Source organism: Caretta caretta, chromosome 4, assembly GCF_965140235.1.
Source record: "Caretta caretta isolate rCarCar2 chromosome 4, rCarCar1.hap1, whole genome shotgun sequence".
Taxonomy (NCBI): Eukaryota; Metazoa; Chordata; order Testudines; family Cheloniidae; genus Caretta; species Caretta caretta.
Genome location: NC_134209.1, coordinates 154592305 through 154606246, shown reverse-complemented (window position 1 = coordinate 154606246; position 13942 = coordinate 154592305). Strand labels below are relative to the sequence as shown.

Sequence of the window (13942 nt, the reverse complement as noted above, 5' to 3'; positions counted from 1 at the left end):
GCACCTTAGAGACTAACCAATTTGCTCAAATAAATTGGTTAGTCTCTAAGGTGCCACAAGTACTCCTTTTCTTTTTGCGAATACAGACTAACACGGCTGTTACTCTGAAACCTGTTTTTTATATGTTTTTAAAGTATAGTTTTTTGCCCAGGAATTTTTGAAGTATTGGTGTTTTGCCTTGAGTGCTTTATTAGGCACTTCTGATGAAATCAGTTAATTTTTTAAAGAGGCATTCTGCCATAGTAGCACTTTTTTTTATAATAAATTACAGTAGCAACTTTTGTGCGTCCTGGAATTGCAGGATTGAGCACAGCACTTGCTGGCCTGCACAAATGTACATGAGATTAACAAACACTAGCGTCCCATCTCTCACTCAATGACAGGTTTCAGAGTAACAGCCATGTTAGTCTGTATTCGTAAAAAGAAAAGGAGTACTTGTGGCACCCTAGAGACTAACCAATTTATTTGAGCATAAGCTTTCGTGAGCCACAGCTCACTTCATCGGATGCATACTGTGGAAAGTGTAGAAGATCTTTTTATATACACACAAAGCATGAAAAAATACCTCCTCCCACCCCACTCTCCTGCTGGTAATAGCTTATCTAAAGCTATCACTCTCCTTACAATGTGTATGATAATCAAGTTGGGCCATTTCCAGCACAAAATGGATACTCTCATAAAAAACCAACCTTCCACACTAACTTCCTCGTGGCTGGAATTTACTAAAACTAGACAAGCCATTTACAACACACACTTTGCTTGTCTACAAAAGAAAAAAGGACACTAAACTTTCTAAACTACTACATGCCACAAGGGGCCACAGCAATGGTTCCCTCAACCCACCCAGCAATATTGTTAACCTATCCAACTATACTCTCAGCCCAGCAGAAGCAGCTGTCCTATCTCGGGGCCTCACCTTCTGCCCCTCCACCCCCACGAACATGATACAGTTCTGTGGTGACCTAGAATCCTATTTTCGACATCTCCGACTCAAAGAATATTTCCAACATACCTCTGAACAACATACTAATCCACAGAGACCTCCCTACCAACACTACAAAAAGAAGGATTCTAGGTGGACTCCTCCTGAAGGTCGAAACAGCAGACTGGACTTCTACATAGAGTGCTTCCGCCGACGTGCATGGGCTGAAATTGTGGAAAAGCAGCATCACTTGCCCCATAACCTCAGCTGTGCGGAACACAATGCCATCCACAGCCTCAGAAACAACTCTGACATCATAATCAAAAAGGCTGACAAAGGAGGTGCTGTTGTCATCATGAATAGGTCGGAATATGAACAAGAGGCTGCTCGGCAGCTCTCCAACACCACTTTCTACAAGCCATTACCCTCTGATCCCACTGAGAGTTACCAAAAGAAACTACAGCATTTGCTCAAGGAACTCCCTGAAAAAGCACAAGATCAAATCCATACAGACACACCCCTGGAACCCCGACCTGGGATATTCTATCTACTACCCAAGATCCATAAACCTGGAAATCCTGGGCACCCCGTCATCTCAGGCATTGGCACCCTGACAGCAGGATTGTCTGGCTATGTAGACTCCCTCCTCAGGCCCTACGCTACCAGCACTCCCAGCTACCTTCGAGACACCACTGACTTCCTGAGGAAACTACAATCTATCGGTGATCTTCCTGATAACACCATCCTGGCCACTATGGATGTAGAAGCCCTCTACACCAACATTCCACACAAAGATGGACTACAAGCCATCAGGAACAGTATCCCCGATAATGTCACGGCTAACCTGGTGGCTGAACTTTGTGACTTTGTCCTTACCCATAACTATTTCACATTTGGGGACAATGTATACCTTCAGATCAGCGGCACTGCTATGGGTACCCGCATGGCCCCACAGTATGCCAACATTTTTATGGCTGACTTAGAACAACGCTTCCTCAGCTCTCGTCCCCTAACGCCCCTACTCTACTTGCGCTATATTGATGACATCTTCATCATCTGGACCCATGGAAAAGAAGCCCTTGAGGAATTCCAGCATGATTTGAACAATTTCCATCCCACCATGGATGGAACAGACATCCCCCCAACCTGAAGAAAATACTCACCAGCAACCACATACCACACAACAGAACCACTAACCCAGGAACCTATCCTTGCAACAAAGCCCGTTGCCAACTGTGCCCATATATCTATTCAGGGGACACCATCACAGGGCCTAATAACATCAGCCACACTATCAGAGGCTCGTTCACCTGCACATCCACCAATGTGATCTATGCCATCATGTGCCAGCAATGCCCCTCTGCCATGTACATTGGTCAAACTGGACAGTCTCTACGTAAAAGAATAAATGGACACAAATCAGATGTCAAGAATTATAACATTCATAAACCAGGTCAGAGAACACTTCAATCTCTCTGGTCACGCGATTACAGACATGAAAGTTCCTATATTACAACAAAAAAACTTCAAATCCAGACTCCAGCGAGAAACTGTTGAATTGGAATTCATTTGCAAATTGGATACAATTAACTTAGGCTTGAATAGAGACTGGGAGTGGCTAAGTCATTATGCAAGGTAACCTATTTCCCCTTGTTTTTTCCCCCCCCCCCTCGCAGACGTTCTTGTTAAACCCTGGATTTGTGCTGGAAATGGCCCAACTTGATTATCATACACATTGTAAGGAGAGTGATCACTTTAGATAAGCTATTACCAGCAGGAGAGTGGGGTGGGAGGAGGTATTTTTTCATACTTTGTGTGTATATAAAAAGATCTTCTACACTTTCCACAGTATGCATCCGATGAAGTGAGCTGTGGCTCACGAAAGCTTATGCTCAAATAAATTGGTTAGTCTCTAAGGTGCCACAAGTACTCCTTTTCTTTTTTCCTCTCACTCAGTGTTACCCCTTCCAAGCAGTTGGGTTGCGACCCAACACTCCTTGGTTTGACTGATGTTTTGGCTGGATGGCTCCTGTCTCGGCGTGCCAATTTGTTGATAAATTGGGCACAGTTAATTGCTTGATCACTCTTTGGTTTGTTATGAAATATACTTAAGAGACCAAATAACCAACGTTAGTTAGGTTTATTGCTATAAGCCATTATAATGTAGTACAGGAAAAAAGGTTTTATACCAGGGGTGGGCAAACTTTTTGGCCTGAGGGCCACATCGGGGTATGGAAATTGTATGGTGAGCCATGAATGCTCATAAAATTGGGGATGGGGTGAAGGAGGTGGTGAGGGCTCCAGCTGGGGCCAGAAACGAGGAGTTCAGGGTGCAGGAGGAGGCTCCGGGCCGGAGTGCGGGGGGGGTTATGCTCTGGGTGGGGCTGGGGATGAGGGGTTTGGGGTGCAGGAGGGGGCTCCAGGCTGGGACCAAGGGGTTTGGAGGGCGAGAGGGGGATCGGGGCTGGGACAGGCTGTTGGGGCACAGGACGGGTGAGGGCTCTGGTTGGGGGTCTGGGCTGGGATCAAGGGCGGGAGGGGGATCAGGGCTGTGGCAGGGGATTGGGGCACGGGGGGGGGCCCTCTGGACGGCGCTTACCGGAAGTATGTCCCACTCCAGCTCCGAGGCGTGGCCAGATGGCTCTGCACGCTTCCCCCTCCACAGATGCCACCCATGCAGCTGCCATTGGCTGGAAACCGTGGCCAATGGGAGCTGCGGGGTTGGCGCCTGCAGACGGCGCAGTGTGCAGAGCCACCTGGCCACGTCTCCGCTTACTACGTAGGAGCTGGAATGGGGTCATGCCGGCTGCTTCCTATGAGCCACGCGGAGTGGAGCAAGCCCCCGAAACCGCTCCCTGTCTGGAGCGCCGGAGCGGGGCAAATCTCTGACCCCGCTCCCCAGTGGGAGCTGAAGGCCGGATTAAATGGTCTGATGGGCCGGATGTGGCCCGCGGGCCATAGTTTTATACAATACCTGTCTCCAGGAAGCTCTCTCATGCAGTGTTGGTACATTTACTTTATGTAGAAGATGGACTCCCCTAAAGCCATTTTTATACAGTACCCTTTACTTGTAAACAGGTAGGGTGTTCATCATTTGAAACTAAATTTAACCAATTAAGTTTTTACCTTTTTTTTTTTTAATGCCATGATGTAACCCTTATCGCTTTATTCTATACACATGCATTTTAGGTACCAAAGGGTATGATGCCACCTTCTAGTTTTGTACTAGGGTAGAACAATTGTTTGTTATGTCCTCTTCCTTTGGGGCATTCCAGTGCAGGCTTGTGAGAGTAACTTTCTTTTTGCTCTTATGGTAAAGCACTCATCTGTATCAATTTTGACAGCTTTTTTATTTGCTTAAGCCAAAACTTATTTTAGTGAATGCAAAGGGTTATGGGACATTTAGCATAAGTTATCAGGGTTATATAAAAATTATAGGCCAATTTAGGCTATATAACTGCTATAATATTTGTGCTTACTGCATACTGAGATAGCTAGGTAGATATGTGTATGAATGATATGGTACATATTATTAATATGATACGTATATATACAAGGCAGCATATGTTAGTCAACACCTCCCTCACCTCCCCAGCCAGTGTTCTAGGCCAAAGCCTGAAGGTCCACAGCCCTTTTCATGAAAAAGAAAAAAAGAAGAGATCTGTATCTGTCCAGTAGCCAGCATGGTTCTCATCACTTACTGCACCTGGCCGTGGCTCAGGGACATCCCCACCCATGACACTTGTCCACTTGTCACAGTCATGTTTAAATTCCTTGAAACGGCCGTTCATGGCTTTCTGGATGTCCCGAATGCTGTAGGCACAGACAGCTGAGACCTGTCCGCCATCCCTGAGGGGAAACAGAAAGGGAGGTTAATTAGCTATAAGAGAAGCTTTGAGCAGATTGTCAAGGGAGAATCCTCAGACTCTGAGTGGCACCATGGAATGACTCATGTGAAATTAAATAAGGAGCGAGGCCCATACAACCTCACAAGTTTCTATTTATCTTATCAAAAAGAAGATTTAGAGGTGACTTGATTACAGCTTATAAATACTGTCATGGAGGAAAAATGCCAGGTACTAAAGGGCTCTTCAATCTAGCAGAGAAAAGCATTACAAGACTCAATGGCTAGATGCTGGAGGCAGATAATTCAAATTAGACGTTAGGGATAAATAAAAAAACCAAAGAGAGATTAACCATTGGACCAAAGTATCATGGGAAGTGGTGAATTCTCCAGCTCTTGATGTTTTTAGATCAGTACCGGATGCCTTTCTGGAAGGCGTGCCTTAGTCAAACACAATACAGGGGTAACTGAGTGAATGTAATGGCCTGTGATAAAACAGGAGGTCACACTAGGTGACCTAATGGCCCCTTCTGGCTTAAACTCTATGAATCTAGTTATAAGCATTATCAGTAGAGATATGCACTTTGGGGAAATTCAGTCATGAGCAGTAAGAAACCCCTAAAGAGCAGGGAATGAGGAAGATATTTAGATAAGCGACAGAAAAATTGCTCTCCTGAACTAGGCACCAGATCTCAAAGCTAGGGCAAAAGTGATGCTATGAAGGTAAGAATTGAGCTCTGCATATTTCTACACTGAGGACATTACAGAAGGCAAGCTTGATAAGACACCTCTGTTGCAATGGGATGGGATATCTGCTAATCCACAGCATGTTCCTATAGAGGATTTGACCCATTGGGATCTATCTTTCAGGAGGAAATAGCCTGTCCCGTAACTCTACTTGGGGGATTATAAAAATATTTTGTTCCATTAGGTAGCAGTTAGGAGCACTTTTAATATCATGCATGTGTGTGTGTCAGGGTGTACGCTAACCTCCATTGAAGGGGAAAGATTTGGGAAAGACAAGTGAAAATCAGTAACCACATTAGGGAAGAAATTGGGGTGTGGGCCCATTACCCATTTGTCTTCAGGGAAGGCTGTGTAAGTAGGGCTCAGCGGTAAAGGATGGGACCCTCTAATTCTCCCGGCATGTGTGTCACCATAAAGCATTGTAACAGTAGACGCAGAAGACCTGGCAAGGCAAAAGCAGCTTCCCATGTCAAATCCAGGGGTTCCCAAGTATCAGACCTACGTATCACAGTGTCAGCAGAACTCGGGCCTGTTCTTGTTTGATAAAATGGTTATTTTCCTATATTGTAGCTGTTGTACTTCACGATGTGTTGTGTGTGTCTTTTCCTTCGGTGTGGGCACACCCAGTGGGCTCAAGCCAAAGAGTTCATGATACAGCATGTGCCCTGCACCTCCCCACTAGGGTTGCCAGGTGTCCAGTCAAAAAGGGGACCAGACACCAAAAGTATGATTACTGTGGCCGGGGGAAGAAGGGGAGGGGAGGTACTGGGTCATCAACCTGCACCAGCCCCTGCTGAGCCAGGGCTGCCTCCTACCTGCATCACATGGGGGATGGGGGAGTTGTCTGGTTTTCAAAAATTAGAAAGTTTGCAACCCTACGCCACGCCAAGGGCCAAGGGCATAAATGGTGGAGTCCCCGATCCCCTTTCAGTTCCTTCACACCAGAATCATGATGGGATAGACTCCAAAGAAGAGGGGAAGGAGGGTGAGCTGTGGGCTCTCACACAGTTAAAGTGCAGTTAAGTAACAGATTTTTCTTCTTTATGTGATTGCACACATCCATTCCACTTAGATGACACCCAAGCAGTGCATCATGATGGTGGGGCCTAGAGTCAATTTGAAAAGGGATTGCACCATTGCTCTCCCAAAGTCAAGTCAGCTCTGGAGGCTGTAATAATCACATAATGCTTGGCAAAGATATGCCTCGAGGACCATGTCTCTGCTTTATATTTGTCCTCTATAGGTACATCTCTGAACAAAGTCAGGCAAGTTGCTTGGGCTGTGGTAGAATGCGCTGCCACTCTTGGAGAACATAAAGTGTTAGCTAGCTCATGAACTAGGGTTGCCAGCCCTTCAGAATTGTCCTGGAGTCTCCATGAATTAAAGATTAATCTGCAATTAAAGATTATGTAATGTGATGAAGCCTTCAGGAATATGCCCAATCAAAATTGGAACCCTACTCATAACATGAGATTATCCAGTGAGAAATTCCCTGAGCTGGAACTGCCTGACGCTTTATCCTTCCTGGATGGGATATAAATAGATGTGATCTATATAAAAAGAGAGGACACAACAAACATCTAGCGTAGGGAGTCTCTCCTCATCCTTATGCATACACGTCTCAGGGGAAAAGGTAGGCAGACGGCGTGCCTGATTATGGTGGGAGCTGGACACCACCTTCATTAGAAATTCCAGATGTGGTTTCATTGAGACTTTGTATTTATCGAATGTGGTATGGGGGACCCGCCATCAGGACTTGCAGCTCTGTCCACTTCTCTTGCCCATGTGATAGCCACCAGGAAGGACACATTTGCTAATCGGTGGGCTAAAGAGCAGGTTGCCATTGGCTCAAATGGAGGCCCTATCAGAGCAGATAATACAAGAGTCAAGTTTCAAGGAGGAACCAGAGCCCCGGTAAGAGGATGAGTTCTATTTATCTCTTTTTAAAAAATCCAGCCTCCATAGAGTTAGAGAAAACTGACTTCACCTGGTTAGGAGGGTAGATAGCCAAGACTGCAGCTAAGTGTACTTTTAGTGAGCTAGTAGATGGTCACAATTCTTTAAGATATAGGAGATATTCCAAGATATCTTAGATTCTTGTTCCTTAGGGAAGTTATGACTCTCAGACCAACTAGAAAAATGTTTCCCCTTATAGAGATAAGTACTCCAAGTAGATGTTTTTCCACTGTTCTATAGAATACTTTGCACAGCCATCCAACAGCCAAGCCATCAGGTGGACACTCTTGGGATTTGGGTGAAGGATTTGACAGTCATCCAGGCATACTGTGTCTTTGTCTGGGAGAAGCGGTAGTGATAGTTGAAAAGAGAATCTGTAGGTTAGAGAACCAGTGTTGCCTTAGTCAAGCTGGGGCAATCAGAATCACATGGGATGACCTTGGGAACGAGCGGTACTGGGGAAAAGCGTATGTCAGACTCAACTCACAAAGAAGGAGGAATGCATCTGCAAGGGATCTGGGGCTGTGACCTGCTCTGAAAGAGAACTGATGGCATTCTGTTTGCTCTTGTAGCAAATACGTCCATATGGGGAATACGTCCAAGTGAAGAAGATTAATCTGACTATACTCGCTTTCAAAAACCACTCGTGGTCTTCCCAAAGCATCTGGCTGACACGGTCTGCTATTCCAAGGACAGTCACAGATGCAGAGTGATCGGTAAGCTGGGCACAAGCAAACAATATACATTTTAACACAGTGAAATGTAAATGGATCCATCTAGGAACAAAGAACATCGGCCTTACTTACAGGTTGGGGAACTGTATCCTGGGAAGCAGTGACTCTGAAAAAGATTTGGGGTCGTGGTGGATAATCAGGTGAACATGAGCTCCCAGTGCAACACTGTGGCCAAAACAGCTAATGTGATCCTGGAATATCCAAACAGGGGAATCTCAAGTAGGAACAAAGAGGTTATTTTACCTCTGTATTTCCACTGGTGCAACTGCTGCTGCAATACTGTGTCCTGTTCTGGTGTCCACAATTCAAGAAGGATGTTGACAAATTGGAGAGGATTCAGAGAAGAGCCATGAGAAGGATTAGAAAACATGCCTATAGTAACAGGTTTCAGAGTAACAGCCGTGTTAGTCTGTATTCGCAAAAAGAAAAGGAGTAATGATGAAGTGAGCTGTAGCTCACGAAAGCTCATGCTCAAATAAATTGGTTAGTCTCTAAGGTGCCACAAGTACTCCTTTTCTTTATGCCTATAGTAAGAGGCTCAAAGAGCTCAATCTATTTATCTTAAAAAGAGAAATTTAAGGGGTGACTTGATTACAGTCTGTAAGTATCTACATGGGAAATAAATATTTGATAATGTGGACTTCAATCTAGCAGAGAAAGGTTTAAGACAATCCAATGGCTGGAAACTGAAGCTGGACAAATTCAGGACTGGGAATGAGGAGCTAATTAACAGTGAGACTAACCAACCATTGCAGCAATGTACCATGGGTCAGGCTGGGTTCTCCATCACAGAGTATTTAAAAATCAAGATTGGATGATTTTCTAAAAAAATATGCTCTAGCAACTATTGTTGGGAAATGCTATAGCCTGGGTTATACAGCAGATCCAACTAGATGGATTTCAGTAGCTCCTTCTGGCCTTGGGATCTATGAATGTATCACCACTGTAGTCTTCAGTGACCACTCATATTGGTCCCACATCTTCCTACTGAGAGAGGCCCTCTGTACATTCTTTTCCACGGCCAGATGCAGAGTTGTTGAATGAAGTACGAGGCACCACGGCCAGAACTTTAAGGCCTATGAGCACAGAGATGGAGAGTGTGACGCTCCCTGATTTTTAGATAGCGGCATTGCCTGTCAGTACCCGGCCTCAAAGGTAAAGGAGTTAAGGTCCATCAAATGGCTCTGACCTCTAGCACACTGAGGTGGAGTTTTGCTTCCCATTGGTTCCATAATCTATGCATCTCTAGGTATTGACATGCACTTTCCAGTCCAGATTGGAGGCATCTGTTGTGTTAATGGTCTTGGAACAGACAGGCATGACGTACATGAGCATAAGAATGGCCTTACTGGGTCAGACCAATGGCCCATCTAGCCCAGTATCCTGTCCTCCAACACTGGCCAATGCCAGGTGCTTCAGAGGGAATGAACAGAACAGGTAATCAACAAGTGATCCATCCCATGTACCCCCACTCACAGCTTTTGTCAAACAGAAGCTAGAGACACTTCAGAGCATGATTTTGCATCCCTGCCCATCCTGGCTAATAGCTCTCCTAAGACCCACTGTCAGGCGCTGCCTCCCAAAATCAGGCCTAGTGGTTGGAGCATGGGCCGTAGCTAGGCGTAGGGTTGGGCCTGAGCCAAGGGTGGTTCTGGAATTGAGATCTGGGTACAGTCCAGGGTCAAAACCAAGATCAGAGTCATAGCCAAGCCAGAATCTGAATCGTAGCCAGAGTCCAGATGCAGGCCAGAGGTCGAAGCTGGGTGGTCAGAGTCCAAAGACATACCAAACTGATACCGGAGCCAGAGTCCAGATATGGGCTGAAGGTCAAAAACAGGTAGTCAGAGTCCAAGGGTTTGGGAGGGGGCGGGGGGGTAATCAGGAGGTAGAGGCCAGGCTGGAGCGAGGTTAGTGCAGGGCAAGGACAATGCTGGGACAGGGCTCAGGCAAGGCTGGGAGTCACTGGAGTCTGGTGTACTGCGAGGCAGTAGGAGGGTTATTGGCCAGGTAGCGCTGTTGCTCAGATGGATCTGCAGCTCTGCTGGGGTTGTGGAAATACCCGACCCTGGGTTCATTTGACCCAGGCTCTGCTCAGTGTTAGGTTGCTGCTTAATACCTGAGCGCTGAGTCACCACAGCAGCTGAGCGAGGAGCCCTGGTTTGGCTGTGAGTTTGCCTCACACCCCTGAGCTGAGTCCAAGCAGTCTTCAGCCTGGTAAGAGCCTGCAGGACCCTCTCACCGAGTAAGACAGCTTTTCCCTCATTGAATCCAAACGCTTGCCAATGAACATGACGCTCAGACAGTTGGGAGAAGTCAAGCCTGAGCCTGATTTGCAGGTCCAGGCTGTGAAACAAATGGCAAGTTTGGGCTATGGAGTCTGACCCATCTTTTATCAGACAGCCATCTAGGTAGGGAAAGATGTGGATCCCCGATGTCTGAGATGCGTACTTTGTGAACGCCCTTCGGGTCACGGACAGCCGAAAGGGAAGTACTTTGTGCTGGTATCATAGAATATCAGGGATGGAAGGGACCTCAGGAGGTCATCTAGTCCAACCCCCTGCTCAAAGCAGGACCAATCCCCAACTGAATCATCCCAGCCAAGGCTTTGTCAAGCCTGACCTTAAAAATATCTAAGGAAGAAGATTCCACCACCTCCCTAGGTAACCCATTCCAGGGTTTCACCACCCTCCTAGTGAAAAAGTTTTTCCTAATATCCAACCTAAACCTCCCCCACTGCAACTTGAGACCATTACTCCTTGTCCTGTCCTCTTCTGCCACTGAGAATAGTCTAGATCCATCCTCTTTGGAACCCCCTTTCAGGGAGTTGAAAGCAGCTATCAAATCCCCCCTCATTCTTCTCTTCTGCAGACTAAACAATCCCAGTTCCCTCAGCCTCTCCTCATAACTCATGTGTTCCAGACCCCTAATCATTTTTGTTGCCTTTCACTGGACTCTCTCCAATTTATCCACATCCTTCTTGTAGTGTGGAACCCAAAACTGGACACATTACTCCAGATGAGGCCTCACCAATGTCGAATAGAGGGGGACGATCACGTCCCTCGATCTGCTCGCTATGCCCCTACTTATACATCCCAAAATGCCATTGGCCTTCTTGGCAACAAGGGCACACTGCTGACTCATATCCAGCTTCTCGTCCACTGTCACCCCTAGGTCCTTTTCCGCAGAACTGCTGCCTAGCCATTCGGTCCCTAGTCTGTAGCGGTGCATTGGGTTCTTCCGTCCTAAGTGCAGGACCCTGCACTTATCCTTATTGAACCTCATCAGATTTCTTTTGGCCCAATCCTCCAATTTGTCTAGGTCCCTCTGTATCCTATCCCTGCCCTCCAGCGTATCTACCACTGCTCCCAGTTTAGTATCATCCGCAAATTTTCTGAGAGTGCAATCCACACCATCCTCCAGATCATTTATGAAGATATTGAACAAAACCGGCCCCAGGACCGACCCCTGGGGCACTCCACTTGACACCGGCTTCCAACTAGACATGGAGCCATTGATCACTACCCGTTGAGCCCGACAATCTAGCCAACTTTCTACCCACCTTATAGTGCATTCATCCAGCCCATACTTCTTTAACTTGCTGACAAGAATACTGTGGGAGACCGTGTCAAAAGCCTAGCTAAAGTCAAGAAACAATACATCCACTGCTTTCTCTTCATCCACAGAACCAGTAATCTCATCATAGAAGGCGATTAGATTAGTCAGGCATGACCTTCCCTTGGTGAATCCATGCTGACTGTTCCTGATCATTTTCCTCTCATGTAAGTGCTTCAGGATTGATTCTTTGAGGACCTGTTCCATGATTTTTCCGGGGACTGAGGTGAGGCTGACTGGCCTGTAGTTCCCAGGATCCTCTTTCTTCCCTTTTTTAAAGATTGGTACTACATTAGCCTTTTTCCAGTCATCTGGGACTTTCCCCGTTTGCCACAAGTTTTCAAAGATAATGGCCAATGGCTCTGTAATCACATCCGCCAATTCCTTTAGCACTCTCGGATGCAACTCATCCGGCCCCATGGACTTGTGCACGTCCAGCTTTTCTAAATAGTCCCTAACCACCTCTTTCTCCACAGAGGGCTGGCCATCTACTCCCCATGCTGCGATGCCCAGTGCAGCAGTCTGGGAGCTGACCTTGTTCGTGAAAACAGAGGCAAAGAAAGCATTGAGTACATTAGCTTTTTCCACATCCTCTGTCACTAGGTTGCCTCCCTCATTCAGTAAGGGGCCCACACTTTCCTTGGCTTTCTTCTTGTTGCCACCATACCTGAAGAAACCCTTCTTGTTACTCTTGACATCTCTTGCTAGCTGCAGCTCCAGGTGCGATTTGGCCCTCCTGATTTCGTTCCTACATGCCGGAGCAATATTTTTATACTCTTCCCTGGTCATATGTCCAACCTTCCACTTCTTGTAAGTTTCTTTATGTTTAAGATCTGCTAGGATTTCACCGTTAAGCCAGGCTGGTCGCCTGCCATATTTACTATTCTTTCGACACATCCGGATGGTTTGTCCCTGTAACCTCAACAGGGATTCCTTGAAATACAGCCAGCTCTCCTGGACTCCTTTCCCCTTCATGTTAGTCCCCCAGGGGATCGTACCCATCCGTTCCCTGAGGGAGTCGAAGTCTGCTTTCCTGAAGTCCAGGGTCCGTATCCTGCTGCTTACCTTTCTTCCCTATGTCAGGAAAAATGCCTCTGTCCCACTCAGAATCTTAGCTATCTGCAGTGCGTCTTCCTAATGACCCCGTGGAAAGAGGAGTCAAGTTGAGAGCCGGGTACCAGTCTCCTTGCGACAGAGGAGGATGATTATTTCCCAAGGTGAGTATCCTTAACTCTGAGATCCCGATGAACTTGTTTAGTCTCCTGAGATCCAGGATGGGTCTGAGACCATCCATGGTATCGGGACTGAAAAAGTACAGGGAATAAAGCCATTGATATTCCCCTGATATTCCTGAGGGACTCTGTCACAGATCAAGTTGTGCTTGTCTTTTGGAGGGACCCAACCACTGAATCCCACGTGCTTTCAGCTCGCTGACCTGTTCAGAGTTTAGACACTGTCCCCGGTTTTGGGCCTCTCCACATGCAATCCAGGGGCAGATTGCAAGTCTGACATGTCTCGACAGTGCAAACAAACAGGACCCAATTGCTTAGATCCTAAAATTAGGGTCGTCGTCCCCTGAAGTTCTAGCATGTTCCCTGAATCCCACCAAAGGTGTGAGCCTTCTGGTTTACAGTTTACATATTCAGGGGTATGTAGATAAACTTCCACCATGGCCATGACCTTGGTGAAGACATGTGGAGTTGCCCAAAAGGTAGGACTCTGTATTGATAGTGTGATGATCCTACTAGGAATCTCAGGTATTTTCTGTTAGTTGGATGAATGGAAATGCAAACATAGGTATCTTGTAGGGTAAGAGCTGTAAACCAGTTGATATGATCCAAAGAGGAGGTTACAGAAGCATGAGTAACCGTTTGGAATTTGAAATGATAGACAAAGGGTTTGAGACTCTGAAGATCGAGGATAGGTCTCTACACCCCTTTCTTCTATTCCTACTACTTTGTGATCAAGAAGAAGCCCTTTCCCTGAACTCTATGGGCACTTCCCTCCACTGCTCCCAATTGTAGGAGGACGTCTACCTCATGCTCCAACAATCGTGAGAAGGGTCCGTGAGGAGGGACAGGAAGCGGGCTGGGGGGCAAGAGAACAGCCTGCAATTGGATGTTCACT

The 13942-nt window shown here is 46.6% G+C and overlaps 1 protein-coding gene across 7 annotated transcripts in view; it reads right to left on the bottom strand.

Moving 5' to 3' along the window:
- Positions 1 to 13942, bottom strand: part of SEMA4F (ssemaphorin 4F) — a 148303-nt gene that overhangs the window by 22448 nt on the left and 111913 nt on the right. For all 7 annotated transcript variants that reach the window (XM_075128216.1, XM_075128219.1, XM_075128217.1 and 4 more), the window contains exon 9: positions 4624 to 4771. In XM_075128216.1, coding sequence (XP_074984317.1) covers positions 4624 to 4771 — 148 coding nt within the window. The remainder of the gene's footprint in view (positions 1 to 4623; positions 4772 to 13942) is intronic.